This window comes from Mixophyes fleayi, chromosome 1 (assembly GCF_038048845.1).
Source record: "Mixophyes fleayi isolate aMixFle1 chromosome 1, aMixFle1.hap1, whole genome shotgun sequence".
Lineage (NCBI taxonomy): Eukaryota > Metazoa > Chordata > Amphibia > Anura > Limnodynastidae > Mixophyes > Mixophyes fleayi.
Window position 1 is genome coordinate 76,091,096 of NC_134402.1, and position 26,957 is coordinate 76,118,052.

General features: G+C 39.3%; 1 protein-coding gene across 2 annotated transcripts in view; it reads left to right on the plus strand.

Annotated features, from left to right (window-relative positions):
- Positions 1–20,249, plus strand: part of IRF2 (interferon regulatory factor 2) — a 59,753-nt gene extending 39,504 nt beyond the window's left edge. For both annotated transcript variants that reach the window (XM_075197108.1, XM_075197117.1), the window contains exons 6-9: positions 2,007–2,121; positions 7,347–7,505; positions 14,086–14,126; positions 18,951–20,249. In XM_075197108.1, coding sequence (XP_075053209.1) covers positions 2,007–2,121; positions 7,347–7,505; positions 14,086–14,126; positions 18,951–19,262 — 627 coding nt within the window. In that variant the 3' untranslated portion in view covers positions 19,263–20,249. The remainder of the gene's footprint in view (positions 1–2,006; positions 2,122–7,346; positions 7,506–14,085; positions 14,127–18,950) is intronic.
- The last annotated feature ends 6,708 nt before the right edge of the window (positions 20,250–26,957 follow it).

The window sequence follows — 26,957 nt, forward strand, 5'->3', positions numbered from 1 at the left end:
GGTGAGATCGTTTAAGAAACGGACCCCTTGTGAGGTCCACAAGGAGAATGCTTTAGGAGTAAGGCCTGGAGCGAAGTCTGAGGAGTTAAACAAAGGAATTAGGGGAGAGGGATGGGGGGAGAGGCCAAATTTCTGAGAGCATGAGTCCCAGACCGCCAGGGAATGTGTAATGACCGGATAAAGGGAGACACGTTTTGGTCGACGAGCCCGTGGGAGCCATAGGAGAGTACATAGGGAAAGCATACCCAGACTCTCGGCCTTGATCTCGACCCAGACCCTGGACTACACCACAGAACGCATTGAGCAAGCTGAGCGGAGAGGTAATAGCGTAGAAAATCAGGGATTCCCAGTCCCCCTCCCCGCGGGGCTCTCTGTAAAAGCTTGAAACGGACTCGGGGACGCTTACCCGCCCAGATGAATTTAGATACATGGAAATGGAGAAACTTGAAAACATAGGGGGGGACCCTGGTGGGGAGGGTTTGAAAAAGGTAGAGGAGTCTAGGGAGTATGTTCATCTTGACCGCATTAATACGACCTATCCAGGAGATGTATAATTGCGACCACGAAGCAAGATCCGACTTAATTTGAGCAAGGATGCGAGGGAAGTTGGCCTGAAAAAGCTGGTGAAGTTGCTTAGTCAAGTATACCCCAAGGTACTTGAGTTTTTGAAGACGCCAGTTAAATGGGAAGGAACTTTCTAAAAACACCTTGTCTGCTGAGGAAATATAAAAGTCCTAAGACTTCTGTCTTGTCAGTGTTAACTTTATATCCCGAGAAGTGGCCATAGATATTTAATTCGTCTACAAGAGGAGGAACGGAAAGATTTGGGTTAGCAATAGTTAACAGGACGTCATCCGCATATAATGCTATCTTATGAGAAGAACTACCCACCGGGATGCCTAGTATCTGCTGGTTAGCCCGGATTCTAGCTGCTAATGGCTCTATGATAAGGGCAAAAATGAGCGGGGAGAGGGGGCAGCCCTGCCGTGTGCCATTGGAAATAGTGAAGGGGACCGAGGTCAGACCATTTGCAGAGACTGTGGCCGATGGGGAGCGGTACAAGGCTGAGATAGCAGTCATAAATTTGCCAGAGAAACCTATCGCTCCCAGCACCCCAACCATAAACGACCAGGAGATGCGGTCGAACGCCTTCTCAGTGATTATGTGATTTACATTAGTGAGTAAAGGACAACAATGGGAGCAACAGGAAGCCACAGCCTTGAATCTAAATAGTCGAAGGAGCAGGGTCCTGCAACAGGACAAAACCTAAACAGGAATAGTGTTGTGTCAAATGAAACTGTAGGAAATTACAACTATACATGTTGTGATATTGATTACTGAAGAGGTCATATATGTTGTTAATGATAGTATCCCTTGAAGAGCATTGTGTAAACCCTGTACTAAAGTTTCACTGCGATGAGTAAAGTATTTAAGTGTCATTTATGCATTGTGATTGACTAGGTGACAAGGAGCTTCAAAACTCAGCTGGTTAATTTTGAATTGCGAACATGTTATATTTAACAGTCAGATAAAAATATATTATATTATTATGTGCTTTCAAGGACTAATTGCTAATGGGCCAGTGACCAGTGTCTTTAGCCTAGTGTCACAAAGTATCTTTCACTTACTTTTATTAAATTAGGGAACTCAATGCTTGCAAAATGGTTGGTTCTCATGTGACATGGACTCAATACTACCTATTACTGCATGGAAAGCAAATGAGTGCTGACCTAGGCCAGAATATGTGGGACCCGGGTGCCATTAGTCTGTTTCACACCCTTGATGAAATACCTATAAGCTCTGATTTAGTAGTTTACGTTTTCATCGCCTGCAGATGGGAACACAAAATGAACAATTTACCCAGACCCAGGAATCCCACACAACATTTACGTCTGAATCTAATAAGACACCTTAAATCTTGGGCTTGGTTTTGGCTCACTTTGGGATAAATTCATGTCAGCACTAGGAATAGGTACCTTTAATCCTTTATTTGTGTCTTCAAACAGGATGAGTCAAGCCAGACACCACTGTCATCTGTGAATTGGGCATGTACATATACCTCACAATTAGTCTTGTGTCCGACAGTAAAAGCAGAGGTGGATAGCACTGTAAATATTCTAGGTAAGTAAACACATATGCTGAAATAAAAAATGTGGAACCTGAATAGTATAGTTTAAGTTGAATGGACTAAAGAAAGAAATTAAATGTTTTTTATTTTCCACCAAATCCTATTAACCAAGCTGACCACGCTCCTCGGACAACGTAGGGCTTCCATCTCTGCGGGGCTTTGTTATTTTCCACAAAGAATACAATTTCATATGTCTGACAGAGCCAATTGGCTGCCCTTCTTCTGGTCTACACCACAGGGGGGGAATCGAGTAGCAGGACAGTGGCTCTACAGCACCTCTGCATCTGATTGCACTTGGCTGCAGGACATATGCCCCACACATGGCACATTCTAAGCTTTTCCCCAACACTAGACATAATACAGTTTACCTATATTGCATTACAAGTACTATAGCTTGTATTTTCCAGTCTGTTTGTGATGGGAGCAATAGAGGTAATATTTTCTGTTTTTCTAATGGGCATCATATAACACATGGCATGCCTGCCTCAAAGTTCAGTCCTTCAGCGTGCCCACACCGTCATTTACTAAGTCTGTATTACGAGGCATACAGTAAAAAATATATATATCTTTTTACTTTAGATTGTGTAAATGTTGTTATGACTTTATGCATAGGTTTGTGTTGGGTTTCCCCTTGTAACCACAATGCTTCCTTTTTAAAACAATTTTTTTTTTATATATAATACACTGAGCCAACAATGATGGAAATGATCTCTAGTACACGCAAGCTCAGATACTCTACAGTACTTGGAAATGGATTCCACATCATCCCTTTTTTATATTACTTCTCACAATCTGGAATTTTTTATTTGTTTTATAAGGAAAATTTTTCTTTCTAAGTTAAACCTTCATTTTCACAGTCCCTGCAGAAAAGAAAGATAGTAGTAAGCCATAAAGTGAATGGGGGTTATATTTGCGCATTCTACCTTCCAAACTGGCGCAAGTTGGGGAACGGCATGTGTGAAGTCTTGGTGCAAGTTTTTGGTTAGGTTAAGAAGGTTAGGACTGACTGGGCCCCACAAGGAAATCTATTTTCTTTATTTTACGCCACTCCAGTGTTGATCTTGTGGTGTGCTTTGGATCATTGACCTGATGATTGGACAAATTTTGTTTCACTTGTTTCTAAACGATATAGAAAGTTGGTGTTAAAAATATAGTCTGCATTGTGACAGTGTTTGCAGATGATACACAATGATGTGGTGTGGTCCACCCCAGATATCACAGCCTTACAAGAGGACCTGGGTAAATTGAAAGATTAGACAGAAACCTGGCAGATGAGGTGGGGGATTAAAATGTGCCCATGACTTTGCACCCACCTTAAGTGGAACACTTTTGGGTGAATCTGTTATGGAGAATGATGTAGGTATACTGGCATGCCATAGACTTGGCAGCAGAAGTCTCTCATTGAATTTTCAAGTAATTTTTTGGTGCCAATTCACAAAAAAGAATTTCCTCAAACTGGTGAAAGTAACTAAATTAATAAGTGGTATGGAAGAAACACCGTTTGAGCCACTTGAGTGGAGATATGTATGGGGGATTATGATCATACCTCCCAACATTTGGGTAGGCCGCATCGGGATGGAGTGCATGGCTATGGCACGCTGGGGACCCAGGGGCTGTCCTAGTGCTTTTGAAGTGTGCTAGGCTGCCCCTTCTCTCCTCCCCTCCCCCTCTAAAACCCTATAATGCCGTGTGCATCACCCATTCACCGAATACCCAACTTTCCCACCGATCAGGACAAAGGAATGCAACCCCACTAGAACTGGTCTTGGACTATGCTTCATTGGGTTTTTGCCTGTCTACATCAACTGGGATATTCAGAGGATGAGAGGTTTCACTTGACGGACATGTTTTTTTTTTTTTTGTTTTGTTTTGTTTTTTCCCCCCAACAAAACTACTATGTAAGGATGTTATACAAATGAACACGCTGAAACAATTATCAGGGGATCTTTTTAATGCTTAAGTTTGGAAGTGAGTCACGGTTAATACTACCCCTTTCCACCTCACATTTAACCCAATCCTGAGGTCATATGGTGGAAAATATTTGTCTGTATGTACTGTTTCCATTGCTGTTTTGTATCAGTTGGTCTCATGATAAATGTCAACGGAATATTTTCAAACGTGCTGCCATTTTTCAAAATGTGCTTGACTATCTTCAGAGCATATTTGTAGTATTCCAGTTTGAAGTGGTGTGACACAGAGTTACCTGTAGCCCGTCAGATCTTTAGGATGTTCAGTTCATGCAGATTATTTTAGGAGATGAGTGCTGGTCATGTTAGAGGCCGTGACCTGTTCTCTTGTGTGATTATGTTGGAGAGGATGTGGGGTGAGGAAAGAAGCCACAGACAGAACTAGATAGTGGAAGGGCTCCACAACCGTACAGTACAGTACAATCTCCCCACACCATCACTTAATTGTAATCTTACATTGACTGTTCCACAGTATTGCCATAGCCAGACATTTACTTTAGCTGTTGTGTATAACACATGGATCAAGCACAGGAAGAGGGCTACAGACTTGCATGTATCCTTCCTGTTTGTGCAGTGTAACTTTTAGACAAGACTTGAGAAAATATAGGCGCTAGCTTGGAAACTAGAGGAGTGTGGGCATGGTTTATACATGCATGATTTATGTGTGTGTAGATTTACTCTGGCATATTACATGAAATCACTGGAGTTCACTGGCTGACACTAGAAATGGGAAGAGTATGTGGGTCACAGAATCGAGGCGAGAATCCCGTCTTATACAAGAGCTCTACCCGCCCCCTTTTTCTCAAACACGAGCTGCCGCTCAGACACCTGCCCTGGACCTTTATGCCACCCTGCAACCCATTCTTTTCCTAGCCAGCAGTACTTAACCTGAGCTAGCTTACCGACTGTTCATGTGACAGCACACAGGAGGGTGAAATTGGCAAGAATGATGTATGGAATGTACTGAGCTTACAGGGATGTCACCAAATCTTTTGCGTGGTTTCTGTTCATGTTTCCTAATTTTTCTCACACTTCCTCTGTATAGTATCGTTTTTGCAAGTCTGCATTGGTCATTTTTATTATCACAGTCCCCTTGTCAGATAAAAATGCTTAGTTTTTTTTCTCAGTCCATTTGTCTCTGCTGATTTAAAGATAGATCAAACTATTGTGCAGGAAAAAGATGCTTCTCAGAATCTGCTGCCCTTATGCACAGACCTATTGTACCTAATATTAACTGTGACCCTGCAGCTACAGTAGTGTGTTGTGAGGGAATAGTCCACTTACACTGCAAAATGCTTTGACATTCTTTTATTTTCCTTTTTTTCTGGTGACAGGATCTTCTATGCTAGCACTTTTTATTCAAACCTTGTTGAGATCATGTGTGACAGAGGCCAAAGATCTTTTAATTTGTGATTTAATAACCTACATTGTCCCAATAAATAAATTACTAGATCACAAAATGGTTTATCTGTTATATGACCATATTACTTGATGTGTTAACAATACCAGCACAATGATTAATAATCTACATGTCATGTTATTTAGTCTATAATTTATTTTTGATTGGTCATCATACACTCTTTGCTAATGTGATGGGACATTACAAACATAAACTCATCATTCCACTGATTCCATTTAAAACCAGCCAGTATTGTAATTACCATTTAAAATGGAGTTTATCTTCTACACAAGCCAGGCAGTAATCACCTGTGACCCCCTTTATTGTAGTTGATTGTATAGAAACAGGACCCACCATCTTATGAGTCCTTCAGGTGCTGGAGAGGTGGAGCTACCAGGTAAATTGGAATAGTTATCAAAGGGGAGTGTGCCCCAACAGGAGTGTGCTCTGAAAGCAATTCTCTTCCTGTTGACTTGAATCCTACCCGCCAACTTTGCACTTTGAGGGTCAAAAGATGACCTCTCCTGCTTCTTTTCAAAAGCCTATAGCATGCCTGGCCAACCTGTGGCTCTCAAGGTGTCATGAAACTACAAGTCCCAGCATACCCTGTAAGCTGCCAGCTGGCAGCTCATGCTGGGGCTTGTAGTTTCATGACATCTGGAGAGCCACAGGTTGGCCAGGCCTGGGCTGTAGTAAGGAATTGAACAGGGTCCTGTCAGAATCGGGTGGAAAGCTTGCTTAGGGAGGAAGCATCATTTGATTGCGCAAGAGGTGGTATAGAGTTGCCGTTTCCTCTTTGTTTTTACTGGTCTCTGCCATCTGTCCAATTGTTTGTTTAAACACATTATTAGTTTAGGTAGTGTCCTGTGTGTGAGGCACATTTACTAGGTGCAGTGACTCAAAGGGGATGCCATACAAATGGCTTTATCCAGAATTCCCTTCTCCTTTTGGAGAGTACTGTTTGTGATAACTGTACAAAGATGCAGCTCGATGCTTTTAGAAGTATCCAGGTTTGTATAAACCATTATCCAGAACATTCTCCAGTGGGTCTCCAGCCTAAGTGGGCATTCTACCGTATCACATACAATAAAAACATGGTGACTTTAAAATACAATAACATACTTGCATGGAATAAGCATGTAAATGTTTATGCTACAAGTAATGTTCAGGACAGCAGTGTGCACCTGTACCTAGTTTAATTTTAGACCTTTTATAATCTAGAAGTATATATTACAGTGACAGGCTTCAGTGTGAATTGCACAATAATGACATGTATTTTGTGCAACTTATTTGGCTATGAACTTGGTTTATTTGTGGGTGTTATTTTGGCAGCTGGTTTGCAATACGAAGCTTGCTTATATCTGTGAGAGAGCCTTAATCCACTAGTTACATGTGGGAGTGCCTTTGCTTTGAACAAAACACTGCAACTCATTAAAAAGTATAAGCTCTTTTGGGTCCCTTCAAAAAAATATAAAATGTAGCAAGACTCTGGTACACATTAAGAAGGATAGATACGTTGGCCTTATACATATACAGAAATAGCATTATGTCTAATAGTATGCATAGTCCATGATTGATTAAACTAACAATAGTCTAAGCTGTACAAGATCTGTAGCACTGAACAATTGATTTCACAACTATGTTGTACTTTTTCCCCAAAGTTAGTCGTCATTGCATATTAGGTTGTTTAGCACGACTGCAATGTATTAGCAAATATATTGTTTTGTTTTTTTTGCATAATAGCATTATGTAGTAATAATAATATATTAGTAGCATATTGCAATGATCTGGTTGCTGCCACTGCTTATATTATTCCCTGGGTGTTGTAATCTGTATTTCTTCAATTTACTAGAGGGGAATACATACCAAACTAGTATGGCAGAAGAAATGATTGTAACCAACCCCCCCGACGTTTGCCAAGTTGTTGAAGTAATGACGGAAAGTGATGACCAGCCGTCCTTTCGGGCACAGCATTACCCATTGCAGATCTCGCCAGTCTCTTCATACGCAGGTGAGTGGGAATAATGTTATCATCTGAAGACGTGTCTCCAACTCATGGCAATTTCCTAGGATATACCAGTGTTCATGAGGATGCAGTTTAGTAGGAACAATTCACTAGGCATATTTGTGAGAATGAATTCACAAGGAGCTAGTGACCTCACTGTGACATGACACAAAGTGAATACGACATTCTGTAAATAGGAAGCAGTGTACTAGCCGCTTATTTTCATTGATGGATGTATAAATGTACTATCTTGTTACAAGGCATGTCAGGAACGCACTCCCAGTGTCCGTGACTGTTTTTTGTGTTGACTGCATGGGGTTACACACGATTCTTTCTCTTGCCTATCACACAGGTTATAGATCTGCTGAATCGGCCACAAACAAAGCTCACACACCCAATACACACTTAGGTTCTGCCACCACCTATTGAATAAGGGCAACAGGACCCTAATATACTGTCCCACACTGGCACACAGTGCTCCTTGTTACACACAGGTTAGCAATGCACCCTCCAGCAATCAAAGGATTAACACCTCATAACTCTGTTACACAAATGTACACGTTGCCCCACACTAAGCTTGTTAGTCAAATTACCACACCAGCATTCAAAGGGTTAACATGGTCAAGCAATACTCTTCATAAAAGGCTAATGGATTCCTGAGAGTATCAAGGACAAAACTTATTAAATGTTAGATTTAAGGTACAGGGCATTTGGATATAAAAACAAACAGCTAACAATTGACATACAAATTATTAATGCATAACAGTTATAAAACTAATAGGATGAAATTACAGTGAATAAAATTACCTATATGAATCTGTGTGCAGAAGACATGGTCAGTCCTTCAATTAGATTGAGAACCCAAGAGCTGATCCTTTGCCCCTTCATACAGAGGCATTTTAAGAAAACTGAAATGGGACAGCTTTCAGCGGGGTAGTGTATATGCAAATTGGAGCCAGGAATTGTTCCCTGGGTGTCAACTATGGTTTGCTCAAAAATATTTCAAAACTTTTGACCTTTCTTAACTTTTCTTAGACATATTCTAGGGACATAACTCCTCCTTCAATACACCAGGCTTAACTTCCCGCACATTTACATTCCAAATATGATGGAAGTACAATAATATCAAACAACATCCAAAAGACATGTACCTACTGCGGTTTCCCTGTACAGTTGATATCTATACTTTACAACCCTTGTGTGGTTTTTGCCCTTGAGTTCAGAGCAGCACACTGAGTTACCCAAATTTGAAATATGAAGGCATGTTCTTTGAAGTTGATATTTCTACATAGTTGCCTAGATAGGTTTCATATTTTGCATTTGCCTACAAGGTTCTCACCTCACATATTGCTTTCCATAATTTACACCTTACACATAGTGGTTACTTTGCTTTTACAATACCTATTAAAAAGATGTCTACTCTAAGCAGCAAATGACATGCAGGATCAAGGCAGTGCATGGCTGTTATCTGCATATGTTAAATTAGCTTCCTGGCAGAATGTCTGCTGAACCTAATTACCTGCCACTGGGCTAATTGACCAAATGTTTTTATCTCAGGGGAAATCCTGTACGTTTCTATTAGTGTAATATTTTATTTGGTGATCTGAAATTTAATATTTTATTTAGGACCCCCACCTGACAAGGTACAAATTAGGATTTTGTCAATAAAGTTGTATATGCTTGTGCCATAAATAAAGCATTGCATTAGTACAGATGAGTTGTACGTTCTCCCTGTATTTGCGTGGGTTTCCTCCGGGTGCTCTGGTTTCCTCCCACACTTCAAAAACATACTAGTAGGTTGATTGGCTGCTATCAAATTGACGCTAGTCTCCTAGTATGTTATGAAATTGAGACTGTAAGCTCCAATTGGGCAGGGACTGATGTGAATGAGTTCTCTGTACAGCGCTGCGGAATTAGTGGCGCTATATAAATAAATGATGATGATGAAAGCATGTAAGATCTTCTGGTCATATCAGGTTTTTCAATTCAGTTACTTTGGTTACAATTACAATTGTAGCTATTGGTAGGTATTCACATTCATTGATACAAGCACTGTGATATTTCCTGGCAGTGGCCAGTTGGTGATTACAGGTACTGTGCTGCTGTAGTTCATGGCTCCAGGCAGTTAGTGGATACGGGCACTGTGCTAGTTTCTGACCCTGGGCAGTTGATTGCAGACAATGGAACTACAAAAAAACAATCCTATTACTAACACACATTTATCAATGCAACAAAGCTTGTGGATTAGTGCCGTAAATTTGACATTTGTACTGAGCCACAGTATCTGATGGCAGCCCTGCTTGGGGCCTATGGCTCTTGAACTAAAACCTTATAGTTAAATCAACATGTTTGGAATTGGCATCCAATAAGAGCTGGGGATATGCAAAGAATCTACCCAACATTAAACACTGGTCTATAAGGCCGTGAGTTAAACGGGAGATTATTAGAGACCGGTACAGATTATATTAGTGTCTTGAGGTTTTAACAGAGGATTCAGAAGTGATAGATTTCAAAAAAGTTTGGTAAAGTACAGTTAAGGTTTACTGCCATTCCTGCGGGAGTTCTGGCTGTTTCTACCGCTGATGTGAAGCTCTTGAGATTTATGTCCTTTTCCTAGCTCAGAGTTCCCCACTACTCTCCTGCACCATGGTACATTCATCAGCCCAGCACCTTTCCATGTAAACTAGACCTCTGGGAACACAAACAGATTGTTATCTAAATAATATGTGCAATTGGTGAGTGAGCCTCATTTACGAAGTGAAAAACTGCTGAGACACATTGCAAAATTTCTTTTTTGTTATGGCACACACTTGGGCATCTACTTTTCCGCCAAAGTGCATTGGTATGTGAAGCAGGATGGCATTTGGGGAGTTTGCACTGGCTAAAGCTAGGTACACACCACAGAATTTTCCACCAGCTTTTTATGCCGATTGATTTTACATGTTGTCGTGAGCAATGACTGTAATTTCGTACTCACTGTTGTGGATCGGCTGGAAGTTTATACACACTACACGACGGAAACGAGATTGGAACAAAAATATTAAATGGTACAACCAACCAAATGAGGCGACAATCGTCCATTTGGGCAGACTTTCGACCATCGTGTTACTGCACACACTGACCCGACTTTTGAACGAGCGGTCGTATGTCGGCTGATTTAGCCGATTATTGGACGAAAACTGTGTAGTGTTACCTAGCTTAATAGGAGGATTTGGGAAGACAATGGGTGTTCTATTACTGCTGTAGGCACACCAGGAAGAATTAAACAGAATTTTGCAGAAAACAAGATTTTATATTGCAGAGCAAGATTACAAGGGGCACATTTTGAGGGGTGTCTTTGACTTTGCAGAAAGACGTGCAGCCAATTGCACTCCACAAAAACATTTGAATTTGCACCCGCTCTGTGCTGGCGGAGTTCGTGTGTCTTCCTGTAGTTTGTTGGATGCAGTTTGCATCTTCAGTGGAGAATAACATTTCTTGGCACATTTTGTCCAATGGGAATGCATCGTCAAACACTGGAAATTGCTACATCTAATAAAGGCCCCTAATTTTCATGATTCATTTAATGCGGACAAATTGAGCAGTGTATTAGAAGAAAAATGTAAAAGTTCAATTTAGTTAGTGATTCTAAAATGAAAGGATGTGTGACATATACACTCTTGTATTATGCGTCTCTTGATTTTTATTTTTGCTTACCTTAAAACTTGGCACACTTGTAGCAAAGCGTATACATGCACCTTAAAGTGTGCTGGGTGAACCAATCTTAATTTTAATTGCATTGATCCAGAGGAAGACAAATTCTCAGTGCAACCGTTAAAATTTAACCTTACAGTGGGGAAAAATTCTTTCCTGACACTTATAATGGCATTGTGCAAAACTCCCTGAATTAATCACCCACATAATGTCCTCTCTGAATTTTAGCTATGGATACAATTTTTCATTAAAAAAGGTATTCAATACAGTTTTAAGTTCTGTTAGTGAATTTGCCATTATCAGCTCACGTGGTTTGGAATCCCACATCATTTTTTTTTAAAATTATTTTTATTAAAATTTCTGGTTACAACATAAAAAAAACAAATTAAACATCCCGTCTAACTAACCCCGTTTCCTAACTGTGTCGCTATAAGCATTTTACCATGATATCCTGTGAACTCTTATACCAAGGATATCATCAAAACACTTTGTCAATAATGCATTTACAAGTTAGGAATCCCACATTTTAACTCCCTTTACAGTAAAGAACCCCTCCCTGTGCTGTTGGTGAAACAGTCCTTCTACCATTCACAATCTATTCACTGGTATAAAAAGTTTATTTAAAAAAAAATAATTGTATCCAACTTAGATAGATAGATATTTTTATTAACAAGGAAGGTCACCTCTAAGGCACCCCTCCCCCAAGATAAATAAATTTAGTTTTTCCAACCTGTCTTTATGATTTAAAATCTTCCATTCACTTTAATAAGGAAGTTGCTGCCTCTGAAGTCTCACGAGTTCTCCTATGTCCTTCTTACAGTAAGGTGACCAAAACTGTATGCTATACTAGTGGCTTATATAGTGACAAAATATTTGCAGCATCATCACCATTTATTTATATAGCGCCACTAATGCCGCAGCGCTGTACAGAGAACTCGCTCACATCAGTCCCTGCCCCATTGGAGCTTACAGTCGCACAGACTAGGGTCAATTTGTTAGCAGCCAATTAACCTACTAGTTTGTTCTTGGAGTGTGGGAGGAAACCAGAGCACCCGGAGGAAACCCACGCAAGCACAGGGAGAACATACAAACTCCCCACAGATAAGGCCATGCCCGGGAATTGAACTCATGACCCCAGCCACCATGCTGCCCATCACGTGCATTTATTGTGTCTCTGTATATTAGTCACCTATTTTTGTAGCCACTGTGTAATATAATCAGCATAGTTATTACCATGGCCTAGGTACATAATCCTACACTTATGTAAATTATTTTTCATCTGGCAAACCATGGCCCCGTTTTCTATTTTGTCTGCATTTGTTGTAGCAAGTTACTATACTGCTGTGTTAATAACACTGCTTAGTTTTGTGTCCTCAGCAAATATATACAACTTACATTCTAGCCCATTATAGGGTCCCTGTGGTACAACACTAATAATTTTAGCCCAGTTTGAAATATGTTCTGTTAGTCTTCCATTTTTATATTCTATTTTTCAACCAGTTATTTACCCATGTACATGCTTTTCCACTTAGACAATACTGTTATCTTCTGTACCAGATGATTATGTGGAACTGTATTGAATCTTTTTGTAAAATGTAAATATATTGATGCAATTTCACTTCCAAGTTCCAGTTTGAACTGATCGCCTCATAAAAACAAATCCTATTTCTTAGGCATGACTAGTCCTGCATGAAACCATTCTGGCACTGTGTTAGCAAATTATTTTCTGCTCTATACTTCACAATCACAGCCCTCATAATCCATTTTAATAGTCTACCCACCACTGAAGTCAATCTCACAGGTCTATAAATGGTCGGCTATAATTTCTTGGTTCCAAATTTAAATACTGGTGCCAGTCTTGCAGCACTGATCTGGTTATGAAGAAGTTCATATATATAAGAAATATTGTGATCTATCAGTTACCGAACATAGTTCCTTTAGCACATATCTCTTGCTATCCATTTTTCAGCTTCAGTCTTTGCTAGCATGATTTCCTTTTTACATATTTTGCTTGTATATCCATAATGAATTTTTAGTCCTTTCTAGTTTTAACAAGTGAATGCTCTCTTTCCTCCTAACCACCCCCAATATTTTTTTTATTTGACCACATTGAACGCCTCTTAATTTCTAAAAATGTTGTTGCTATTCAATATGTACTTACAACAGTATTTATTTAAAATGTAGTTTACAGATTTTCCATTTGGTCTTAATTAAGAGTAAAGGTTCCCCGGTCTACAAGCTTCAATGTCTCGCTGAGCTGATCCAACTTAGCCATTGTAAAATAAATTTTGTAACTCTCTTACAAACCGGTTTAATATAACTCCAGTTAAAACGTTCCCATGTTGTGATTACTGTTCCCTAAATGGCCCATCACCTGTACATTAAATTAGGTCTCTTATATTAGACATTACCATGTATAGAAGTGCTCCCTCTAGTGGCTTTTCTACCACTAGAGCAGTGATGGGCAACAGATGACCCATCTCCAAGGCTTCACCTGCGGCTCCCAGATCCTCCCTGCTTTACTGTCAGATTTTTATAGTTATTATAGGTAATGTGCAACCCATTTGAAGGTTAGAGGGCCGCACTATACGGCCCCTGAAGTGAATCGAGTTGCCTAGAAAGAGGTAGCTTTCTAATAGAGAGGTAGTTTTCCTTTTAAAATGGTAAAAATTGGCTTAGCCACATGTTCTGTCCCAATTTACATATGGATAGTTATAAGCGCCCACATTTTTCTTTGCTCCCCTTTCAATTTGTAATAATAGTTCAGTAAAATCGCTTATGTTAGGTGCCGTATATCAAACACCAATCAGTATCTCTCTCCATGTAGTGTTACATTTAGTGCAGTAGAAGTCTATTTGTCTTAATTTCATTTTCACTTTTGTTTGGTTCTCAGAGAGTGAGACGGACAGCGTTCCCAGTGATGAAGAAAGTGTGGTGAGTGTCTCAATTTCGGCTTTATGTATGAATCATATTTGTTTATGCACGTGTAATAGATCTGTGCTGTTTTTTCAATCGGTTGTTCCACAGCATAAGTTCATATTAAAAAGTCTAAGGCTGATAAGCATGTCTAATAACTATATAAACTAAGGTGACATGGGGCTGTTTTGTAGGCCAGGAATCACATAAATGTTGCTGGACTTCTTGTTTCTCCGTAATATAAAGTTATGCACCAGAAAAGTTACTAAGCAGTTTCTCTGTCAGATCTTCACTAAAAGGAACTGACAAATGATTGTAGTGCCTTCTCTATGGTAGGTGCTATCTCTCCCCCGTGTCTCTCTGTCTGTCTACCCCACCCCTTAGATTGTACGCTCCTTTGAGCAGGGTATTCTCTCCTCCTGTCTTCACCACTGTTAACTCTGCTCTCCAGCTACTTAGCCCTCCTCCTTGAGGACCCTCTTTCCCGCGTCCCCTCTCGCTCCCTCCTCTCCCCTTGGGGGTCTCCCTGTCATCCGTGCCTTCCCTCTTGGACTCCGTCGTTGGCGGACCTTCCCCTCTCCCCTCCTCTAGCTGTGCTTTGAGCTCACTGAGTTACTGTGATTATTGTTTACTGTACTGTGCTGTCTCACCTCGTATTGTAATTTCGTTTGTCCCTGTACAGCGCTACGGACACCTAGTGGTGCCCTATAAATAAAAATTAATAATAATAATAATAATAAAAATACTATATGAATTAATGCAGTAATACCCAGCAGCCTATAGTAGTACTATCACCTATTCAGGAAATGTCAATATGACCATTACATTACAGTGGATTTTTGCTATGTTAGGTGTATAATGGCTCCGCTCTTCCTTATTACTGATTCTCCCGGGTCTTTCCTTACAACTCCACATTCCACCGGAATCAGGAGATCTCTGATAGCACACTGGCCACATTAATCATTTACAGAACCAACTCTTGTCTGCCTGATCATCTTGATACATCCCGGGGATTATCTGATAGGGTTGGGTAAAGTTATTTATTAGCAAGGAGAGGGCAGTTTTGAAATTGTTTGTCCAAAACGGTGAGGCGAATGTGAGCTATGAAACATATATTTAATACGTTGAACGGTTAATTATTAAAACTGTTTTAAGGTAGACTTCTCAATAAACCTTTATAGTTATTAGCAGCAAGTGTTCCAGTATGGATCCTCGTTGTACTTTTGAGTAGTGTTCCCAATGTGAAGGGAATTCTACGTTTATGTACGAGTGTAGGCTTCAGCAGGCACTAAATATTTTTTGGCTGGTTACTAGGTTCTGTTTATGGAACTCACAACTACAATTAAACAGAAAATCCACATCAACTTTTCTAGTTACCGATGGATGAGCTTGTCAAGTGCTTTAAACAGCTCTTTCCGCAGCTGTCGCACACACTATAATTCTCAAACCATACCCACCAATATGAACCCCCTTCCACCCGGTACAAAATACTCTGCAGTTACATGTGCTACAATTAGGGATGTGCACCGGCCACTTTTGGTGTCTCGTGTTTTGTGTTTTGGGTTCGGATTTGTTTCGCAAAACACCTGACGAAAGGTTTTGGATTCGGATTTATTTTGAAAAAAACATAAAAAGTGCTAAAAACCAGTTTTGTGGGTTTTTTTTCTTTTCACTCCTACGCTATTATTAACCTCAATAACATTCAATAACAATCATTTCCACTAATTTCCAGTCTATTCTGAACACCTCACAATATTGTTTTTAGGCCAAAAGGTTGCACCGAGGTAGCTTGAGCACATAATGCCAAAAAAAGAGGTACAAGATGGAATTGTTCTGGGCCCTCCCTCCCACCCCTTGCGAGATTCGACGCGAGACTTGGACGACAGAGCCTCGTTTTCAATTTCTTGCCCGCCGGAAATATCCGAACAGTGCTCGGATCTCGTTTGGATCCGCACTGTTCGGGTGGGCTCGGATTAGCAGAATCCGAGCCCGCTCATCTCTGGCTACAATCATTTGTGGATGTTTTAGTAAAAAAAAAAAAAATCCCTTCTTGTCAATTAATTCGCCACAGATAATATGTATGTACAATAGTATGTTAAGTGTGAAGTGCAAGAGCAGAGCATTTTGTACTGGGCGGAAGGGGACATGTTGGAGGATCTGCCGTTATTACTAGTTTTGGGGTGGCACTATCCTTAAAGGGACAATGTTTTCCCACTAACATGATCACCTAAATTTGACTTGATTAATTGTACTTGTTATCGCACAGCAAATTTGAAAGTGCATATCTAATAGAATACAGCAGAACATGTACAAATACAAATTTTAACACTGTGATACAAATTTAAATATATATAGGTTACAAAATCAGGTTTAGTTTATGTGGGTTCTAACTCACTGCAGAAGATTGTTTCATTGTTATGCTGGAGATAAAGTAGTAGTCAGAGGGCTAGATTTACTAAGCTGCGGGTTTGAAAAAGTGGGGATGTTGCCTATGGCAACCAATCAGATTCTAGCTGTCATTTTGTAGAAGGTACTAAATAAATGAAAGCTAGAATCTGATAGGTTGCTATAGGCAACATCCCCACTTTTTCAAACCCGCAGCTTAGTAAATCTAGCCCAGAGTGTGCATGGAGTAGTGATATGCTGCAATACATATGATTTGGAAAGCTATAAATCAATGAAGGTGTGTTGTGGCCTTGGAGGAGTTCATCTTTCATCAAATGTCAGCCGTGTTTTGATTGTTTGCTTTGGGAGGAGCCCTTCCATGAAAGTACGCCACATATCATACCGTGTGACAGCTGCTACACACCTTCTATAATAAACCTTACATTTCATGCATTCCTAGTCAGTATTTCTCCAATAAAAATAACCAAGCTCATTAGGTATCTATGAGGTTAGGAAGAGCATGAGGAAAGATCTGCATAGCCTCATTAAATCAGGAAATTGGACTGTTCAGACTTTTTTTGTGTTACCTTGATTATTGCATTATTTAATCACCAAGTTTAATAGGTCTCCATTATATCCTATATTTTCCAATGAGACTCAAATAGTTTAAGTTTGCCCTGCTGTGCTGGCCTCTGGAATTCATGAGGGGGGTCACGTTTGTTATTGAATAGCCCAGAAGAATTGTCATGGATCAGCTATGTATAATAAAATATAATGTTTCATTACAAGGCTAACTGTGCTGTATATCATACAAGCGTATTGGTCTGTTACATCCTTGTAGGCATGTATCAACCTTGGGCAAATGGCTCCGTCTTTACTGTATATGACTGGCCGGAGTTTCTGAAGTATTGGTACTTTTTGTTCGTTGTTCTGTATGGTTTCACCCTGTATAGTCTACTGTTAGTACTGTGTGCGGCGCTGCGGATACCTTGTGGCGCCTAACAAATAAATGGTAATAATAATAATGGCTCCTATAATATGTCAGTGTGTTCATTTACAGAGGCAAGATTACCAATTGTACAGATATTTTTTTCTGTACATAATTGTGCATTCATTCAGTTATTTACCTTATGTGCAAGTTAAACATGAGCAGTCAGTTACTGTAGTAATGATTAATCCTACAGAGCCAATAGTGGAGCCAATCTTAAGAAAAAATAAAAATAACACAAGACAATGAACATTCACTTTTCTGTTTTAGTAGTATTGTTGTGATGATCTTTTGTTATGTTTCTTGTTCAGTGTAGTTATAGAGACAGTACATGTATAAAACCTTTGCTTTAATGTCATAGCCAGATTGACCAGCAGAAACTATGCTGTACTCCTCTCTTGGAACCTTTTTGATCAAGTGAGACTGTGTTCTGACATAATACATGGACCCACATTTATTTCACATAAGAAAACTGTCCTGATTTTATTAAGGTTCCCAAATCTAAAAGACCCTCCATCTGAATTGAATTGCTGCGCCATATTTTAAAAGGTCACAGTGCTTTGCTACAAAATAGAAACACAACTAGCCCTTACTTTGGTGCTTCTTTTCAATCAAAAAAAGAAGTGTTAAAACAATCCGCTAAATACGTGTGGGCGACACACCGCGCAATTTTGCAGGCAGCACTGAGAAATTGGTACAAATTAATCTTGGCTTAAGTCTGAGTGGAATTTGTCATCTATAGTACCCTGCATCATCATCATTGTAGACTGAGGAAAATAATAATACAATATTGATATATAATTATGAAAATGAGCGCAGTTAAAAGTATTACTAAACTAGACGCATGCAGATAACAAATTTAAAAGACAGCTATGCTATATTTTTCCACTTCCGTTGGGTAAAAATAAAATAAACAAAATGACAGGACTGGCTAATTTGTGTAACACTTTTTGAAAAGAAACAAATACCCGACAGCATCATATCTGTACAAAATGAATAGCCTACAAAAAAAGCCAGTAGATGGAGTAGACTGTCAGTACAATAATTGGTGTTATTTTTGTCTTTTTTTCAGATGTTAATAACAAATGTAATAGAAGCAGTCTAAATGCTAGTTTTTGTTTGTTTTTTTCAAACAAAGCTTACAAAAAAAAATAGCAAGGTATATCAAAAACATACATCAAGCTTTATCGCAGTAACTTGTACAAATATAATTTTTTAATAATTGTAAAAAGAACAAAGGTTAGGTGTAAGATGGAGGAGCACAGAAAGACAGTAGAGGTGGGGGGGTTAAAGATATAGTTAGAGAAGGAAAGAGGTAGGTGAGGAAGGTCATAGGACGGGGGGTTGTTAAAGACTTCACGTTCATTTTTCCTTTGCAAATTTTGTCTGGTTATGTCTGATGTCTATTTTTGTAAATCTCTTTCATGATGAACTAACGCAAGTTTTATATATGTGTTTTTAATTTTTAGAGTCGATTACAGAGTCAAAAGAGCAGTGACGGTAAAGAGTGTGTACGGACAGCAAGCCCAAGAGCCTTCTACAACCTCCCTGGCATGGCGACCTTTGTAACATCCAATAAACCAGACCTCCAGGTCACTATAAAGGAGGAAAAATACCCCATGCCCTATAACAGTTCCTGGCCAGTATTTCCGGAAGGAAACCCTTACTCACAGACAGCCAGCTCCTCCAATTTAAACAACACTCGGAAAGACCATGAAACCAGAGCCACAGTTATTAAGAAAACATCAGATGTCACTCAGCCGAGACTCAAGACATTCTAAGAGGACTTATAATATAATGAATATTTTTTTATCTTTGCTCGGGAGAGGAAAACAAAGAAAACCAATGAATTGTTGTCATCGTATTTAATTCACATTTACCTGCCTTTTGAGGTGCTGTTTAAATGAAAGAAAATCAGCAAGTTGCTGTGGACACCTAGGATTTTCTCAGGATTAAGGCCTACAAAAAAAATCAGGACCAAGACTGTGACTCAATACAATGCCGGCCTTAGTGTGGACTAGATAAATGTGAAATTGGTATAATAATAATATTGTTTTTTAAAAAAAAAATAAGAAAAAAATTAAATATATATTGTAAATATGTACATTTTATACCACAGTTCTAGCACGTTTGCAATCCGCTTGTGCACCTTACAAAACAAGCACTTACACAGGAGACGTGGTTCTGTGGATTGTGCTGATGTCAATTCTGTGTAGGCCACAAACTTCCACAATCCTAGTTGGGAAAACTAAATAGTCATCCACTTCAGGTGCTGATCAAGGCAGGAAAACAAATCACCTCCTGTAAGAGTAATTGGTTTGTATACTGAACATAAAACATATTTACTGTGGATAGTAATTATTTAAAAACAAAACGAGCTTCTATTACTAACTTGCTGAAGCCTGAGGTACAATAGAAATTTAGATATATTCAGAGTTCTTATATATTCCCCTAAAACGGAGCATTTATAATATAAAACTAGGAAGATATGACTAATCTGTCCCAAAGTAAGATTTTTTTTTATTATTATTTTATACAGGGGATATTTAATTTGTGATTAATACAAAATGAATATAATTTGTTTGTTTTTCCTTTTTATACAGCAGGTTTATTTTATGATTCAGTTTCCTGTTTGTTAGCAAAAATGTTAAAAAACCAGTAGCACATTTCCTAATTTTTGTTACCTAACAAGAAACTGATGTATTGCTCTAATCTGTAGAATGCAAATTATCCTGTGGATTGAGAAATAAATATTAATTGCAAATCTATTTGTAAAAAAAAAAAAAAATGATTTTTTTTTTTAATGTTGTTGTTCAGTTTGTTTGTATTGAGTTCTCCGTCTGTGCTCAGTTTGTAATCTAAAGTTGGGTATGGATGCTCATAGACTTGCATCTTATTTTTCTGCAGGCCTAGACCTATTAGAGTTGTGTCCAGGATTATATACAGTATATTTATTTATTCCTAGAGCACCTACATTTTATTAATATTGATTTATATATAGCGCCAGCTTACTCTGTAGCGCTTTACAGTGATAAAACAAGACTGAGGGCTAGATTTACTAAGCTGCGGGTTTGAAAAAGTGGGGATCTTGCCTATAGCAACCAATCAGAGTCTAGCTGTCATTTTGTAGAAGGTACTAATTAAATGAAAGCTAGAATCTGATTGGTTGCTATAGGCAACGTTCCCACTCTTTCAAACCGATAGGTTAGTAAATCTAGCCCTGAGTATTAACAGAGACACAAATCAGTAAGAAGTCCCTGCTTGGGAAATAGGAATTTGATACGTCATCCATCTATTAATATAGCTCCACTAATTCCGCAGTGTTGTACAGAGAACGCACTCACATCAGTCCCTGCCGCATTGGAGCTTACAGTCTAAATTCCCTAACACATACAGACTAGGGTCAATTTGATTGGAGCTAGTATGTTTTTATGTTTTTGTATTGTGAGAGGAAACATGAGTTTAAGTGCTAGTTTATACCATTTTTATACAGCAATAATAGAAGACTAGGGAGTTTAAGAAGGTGGCACAGGCTTCCCTAAAGAGATGAGTTTTCCTGGAATGCTGGAAGGTTTGAAGGCGAGGTTAAAGTCCTGTTGCACGAGGGAAGGAATTCCATAGTGTGGGTGTAGTTTAAAAAAAACAACCCTGTAACAAGGAATGAGAGCAGGTAATCAATCAGTGTGGATGAGGACACAGTTGGGAGATAGTTTGAGACAAGGGAAAAGATGTATGTTTGTGCAGTTTTGTTAATGGCTTTTATATTAGTATAAGTATTTTATATTTCATTCAGTAAGATACAGGCATACAGTGTTGGGTTGACAGATTGGAACACCAGTACACTTAAAATGGGTTGTAAGGGTGAAAGTCTGGCTAGGGTAATACCAGTAAAGAAGGAATTGGGATATGGGAGATTAAGTGCACGTATTAAAGTTTTTGCAGTATCATGTGTATATATGCATATGGAAATGTTTCTTAGGTGTATGTAACAGGACTTGGATACAGACTGAATGTAAGGAACAAAGGACAGTCTGGGTGATATCTAAGCAGCAAACGTGAGGGGTAGAGTTTATTTTCTTATTTTCCACAGATATAGAGATATCATGTACATAGCTTTTTTTAATTTGGGGGAATATTAACTCAGTTTTTAAAATATTTTGAGGTGGCGAGTGGACATTCAAGATGAAATCGCAGAGAAACAATATATAACGCAGGCTGACAAAGACAGTGTGAGATCCGGGGAGGATATATAGATAGATTTGTGTATCCTCCACTTAGATACTGGAATCCAAAGGAGCTTATTAGTTTTCCAATAGAAGTGGTATACAAGTCTAGGGTCTAGCACCGAGCCTTGTGGTACTCCAACTGATAGAGGAAGCAGAGAGAAATAAACACTAAATTAGGTAACTGGGATAGAACAGTGTCTTGAAGGGAATGTAGGATTTGTATGAGAGAAGTTTGGCCAACAGTGTCAAATGCAGCAGAGAGGTCCCAGACAATTAGACGTGAGTAATGTTCTTTAAATTTAACACTGATTAAATCCTTCACCACCCTAGTCAGTCCAGTCTCCGTGGAGTGTTTGCAACGAAAGTCTGACTGGGTCCAATAGGTTTTGTGAGGAAAGGAAGTATTTGAGGAGAGTATAGGCGAGCCTCTCCTGAAACTTGTAGAGGGATGGGAGTTGAGTGATGGAATGATAATCTTCAAGAGAGTCTGGGTCAGAATTTGCAGTCAACTGATTTTTGAGGGCAGAAGGTCAAGTGGACAAGTAGTAGGGTGAAAGGAGAAGAGCGTAGATATTTCTTAATTTTTGGAATTAATGTGCCCGAGGGTGCAGAAAAGGAATTTGGTTGTATCTGGTCCTTTTGAGTAGGAAGCAAGAGCTTGGGCAGTCATGGTTGTTGGTGAGTTTGGAATATAGGGCTCAAAAGAGATTTAAATATGTTAGAGAGGTGTTTGGGTTAGAAGTCTGAGTAGAGATGAGAGTTTGGAAATTTGTTTGTTTTGCAGTGTCCAGAGCGTTCAGACATAAGTGATGAATATGAGTATATTTGATGTCCTAAAATGGAAGAGATTTAAGCCAGTGACCGTTCTACTGTGTGGGAAAGTTTTTGAAGGCATTCGGTTTCCTTAGTGTGCCACAGCTCAGATTGTGGTCAATGTGGGTGGACAGAGTAGCTGGAGCCAATTGATCAAGGGCTGTTGCTAGGGTTGTATTAAGATGTGTGACTGTCAGATCAGGACAGGAGAATGCAGAAATTGAAAGAAAAGTTGTTGCCAGGGGCAGATCTAGAATTTTTTAGGGGAGGTGGTGATGTATTCTACGCCCCCTTTTATGTTTAAAACACAATCAGAGTGGCCGGGCAGGATTCTCTGCTGTGTCACGGACCTGCATATAGTGTGTGGCCGAGGGCATACCCCTGCTCAGGGGAGACGATTACACCAATCGCTTTCCCCTTGGATCTGCCAGTAGTTGTTGCAGACATATGGAAAGTTGTTGAAAGTAATACAGTTCAGATTTTCTGCAGGTATGTGGAGGCTTAGTAGAGTTAGTGGGAAGAATTAAAGGTAGTCATCTTAGAGAGGGAAAAGAGTATTCTAGAAATCGGAGACTGAGAAAACAAGATCAAGGCAATAATATAATTCAAATGGCAGTAGTAAATTCCAACAAACGGATGAAACGCGTAGGGTTGAAGCCCACAAAACTGCACAATTTTTAACCTAGCCGGGATCCGTCCACTTCTGCTTGCGTTCCAAGTGCGGTTCACCGTCGGAGGATGCCGGCTGCAGGGAATGTCTGAACATCGTATTCTATGAAAAGAATAACTTTACATTTCAGCAGTATATAGGATAAAGAATATAGGGACAGCGGTAGGGTAAGACTCCAATCTTTTGATAAGTTTCTTTCTGGGGCTCCATGCCTTCCGATGTCATTATCTCCTTATCTTAACAGAGCTATAACCATTTGCATAATCCCAGTGTGGTTTATCTGCTGCTTGATACATACACCATTTATTAATTTAGTCACATTTGATTACAATCAGTTTTTTTCCCTTTTTCCCCTTTTTGCGCTTCTACTATTTTATTTATTTTATGGGATACATACAGAAGCTGCATTCATATTTACATATATTCATTGTGGAACGCTCACTATTTTTGGTATAAAAAGATCTAGGCAGTGGCTCTCATGATAGAATAGTAGAAGTTAGTCCACTGAGAGGGGCAAAGAGAGGAGGTTAGAAAGGGCAGTTCGACGGCACAAGATAATTCAGTGATGAAATCTCCTAGTATCACCTTGGGGATCTCGGAGGATAAGAAATGAGGGAGCCAGGCAGAGAAGTGTTCAAGAAATTTACGGATTGGTCCAGGGGGTGAGCGATCACGGCAACATGCAGAGTGTTTAAAATCTGGATAGTATGTACTTCAGAAGATGGGAACATACATGGTAGAACTGTAAATGAGCAGTGAGGGGAAAGAAGTAGCCCAACTCCACCTATTGTCTGCTTCTTGGCCTGGAGTAATTGGTGAAGTTGAGATACTATGTGAAAGGGGTCCATGTGAGATGGTGTCTGACCAATATTTCTTTTCTTGCCAGAATGTTAAGGTTATTTGAGAGAAAGAGGTAATGGATGGAGGTTGGTTTTCTACCTATAATGAAAAATATTTCAAAAGTAAAATGTGTCCCTCTAGTGCATATATAGTAATAATAACGGGCTTCATGGCGCTGCTGGCCACATGGTCAGGCCCATATTAGGATCCTCTCCTACAAGATTGAAAAGAGGTGAGACCCAGAAAAGGCCTGCAGGGAACAGGCAGGCATCTCAGGCAAGGAGTTGAGGGAAAAGCCATTGTTGTACAGACAGGAAGCCTTTTTTGTTGATTGTGAGTTGCTGCAGATTCTGTGGCGCTATATAAAGGATGATGATGACTCTGAGGCCAGCATATGTCCTGAGAGGGGCAGGAGACCTAAGAGACCGAAAAGGCTCCTGATGAGAGAGACTGGAAGAGTCCAGGGAATAAATGTATTATGCTGCAATTTTTGCAAGTCGTTGATATTTGACGACTTTGCAGGGCAAATTTAAAACGGCAATGTCTTTAAAGACAAGTTTTAAATTTGCCCTGCAAAGTCGCTGAATGTTGTTGACTTGCAAAAAAAGCAGCTTAATACATTGATATCCAGGAGAAAGAGTGCCAAGCAGATTTGCTAAACTTGTGTTAGTCAGGATTCATGGGGGGGGATTCAATTGCTGCTGATGTGCCAGTCATTACGGTAGGAATATCTGCAAATCTTTCTGTGCACCAATATGGTGTGCAATAAATTTTTTTGCGTAAATTCCTGCCATAACATCGGCGCAATGTTTGTCTATGGATGTTCCAGAGTCACCTCACCAATTTGAATCTCCCCCATGAAGTGAGTTATTGCCCTGTGTGAGGACTAGGGGCTAGATTTACTAAGCTGCGTGTTTGAAAAAGTGTGGATGTTACCTATAGCAACCAATCAGATTCTAGCTTTCATTTATTTAGTACTTTCTACAAAATGACAGCTAGAATCTGATTGGTTGCTATAGGCAACATCCCCACTTTTTCAAACCCGCAGCTTAGTAAATCTAGCCCTAGGTGTTTTTTTAGTTGCTGACATGTAAAACACTTTTATGTTGAAAAGTTTGCTGGCTAGATGGACCAAGCAGGAGATCCAATCTCTGGAGGATACCTGTGGGTATGACTGTGTGTGATGAAATACACAAATAATTGGCTGGTTAGAAGGCTGAACATGATTGCTGCTTGATGACAAGTAGGGTGCCTAATTTGTCAATGCAAATGTTTGATAAACTCTTTACCTCTGGTCAGAGGTTGCGGTTACCGTATAGAAGAAAGCTGCTAAGAAGCGAGTGAAACCAGAGAAAGTCTGTACAAGATAATGAAACAAGAAAGTTTCAGAAGGTGATAGAGAAATTAGGAAGAAAGATAAGGAGCTGTATAAAAATGAATCACTGGTGCGGTGTCAACAAGAAAGAGCAATGGATTGTCAAAATTTTGAGAGAGAGCTTACACCAGCGACATATGTAATGCTTAACAGCCAGATGAAAGATAAAGAAATGTGAAAGATAAAACTACCAGATGAGGAAAGGACCAGCATGACCTTAAAGGTATTTGAAGGTGAAATCATGGAAGAGGGACTTTCATGAGAGATAAATGGCCTCATCCCAAAATCGCTCACCTCAGAGGATGTGTGATAATGGGCTAGGTATTGCTAGCTGGCACCTGTTCAGGCCTGGGAAGATAGGATCCTCCCCCACAAGTATAAAAATGAATGTGACCACACCTATATGTGGCCCAGAAGAGACCTACAAGCAATTCAGGCAAGGAGTTGAGGAGAGGGCTATTGTGGTTTGGGCAGGAGACCTGAGAGAGAAGACTTGAAGGTGGAAAAAGAGGCCTGTGTGGGACCAGTCTGTGTCCTGAGAGACAGGAGAGAGTCCGAGGTAGAGACAAAGTGCCAATATATATATATATATATATATATATATATATATATATATATATATATATATATATATATATATATACACACATCTCTAGATATCTAGAGATAGAGGGTGTGATCAGAATATTTTATACTAGAGTTTATAAAGAGGGAGGAATGTTTCAGCATGATTCATTCTTACAGCAGCCCTGTGTTACTGGACTGTATTCTGTACTTGAACAAATTTATAACACTGTGTGCCTGCTCTGATTACTTGTAGAAATTAATAAAATACTGTACCCTGCCAATCCAACTCATACCCACTATACACCTAATTACCTGACGTTAATTAATTGTCTGGTGTTTAGGAATGATGTCAGATTCTCCTCATAGACTTCATACAGATCCAGCCAACAATTCCACAAACCAGGACACTGTAGGCAGTGTTTTTGTGGTCAGAAAATTAGGACTATTGAGAATTGGGTGCTTAGTTGATTTAACCAGTCATCGTCCATTTTATATGTTTCATACCATTTATAAAGCACTTATTAACATGAAGGCTCATTTACTATCATTTCTTTGAACTACCGTGCCTTACACTTTATTTTATTGCACTGAATAGATAAGGTAAGTGCTGATGGGTTATTGTTGTTGTTGTTGTTGATGTTGGTTAGTGTAAAATCTGTACCTAAATGCAAAACCTAATTTGTGTACTTGACAGCAGATATTGTAGATAATTTAAATCCCAAATGATATATTGAAGCTTTTTACGGTGCAGTCATTTTCTGATGAAGGCCCAGTTTTAATAGTGGTTGTTTCTGTCTATAAGAAATGTAATTACTAAATGCAGAGATACTTCAACACTAATTTGGCAGCTCTTTGGAGATAATTGGGATTATTTAATGACCTGGCACAATGTGCAACATTGGACTGAACGCTTTGAAACCAATCCGTTTCAGCTTTTAGAAATGTAATGTTTTCATATAAATGTATTGGAGTTACTGTTAATGTT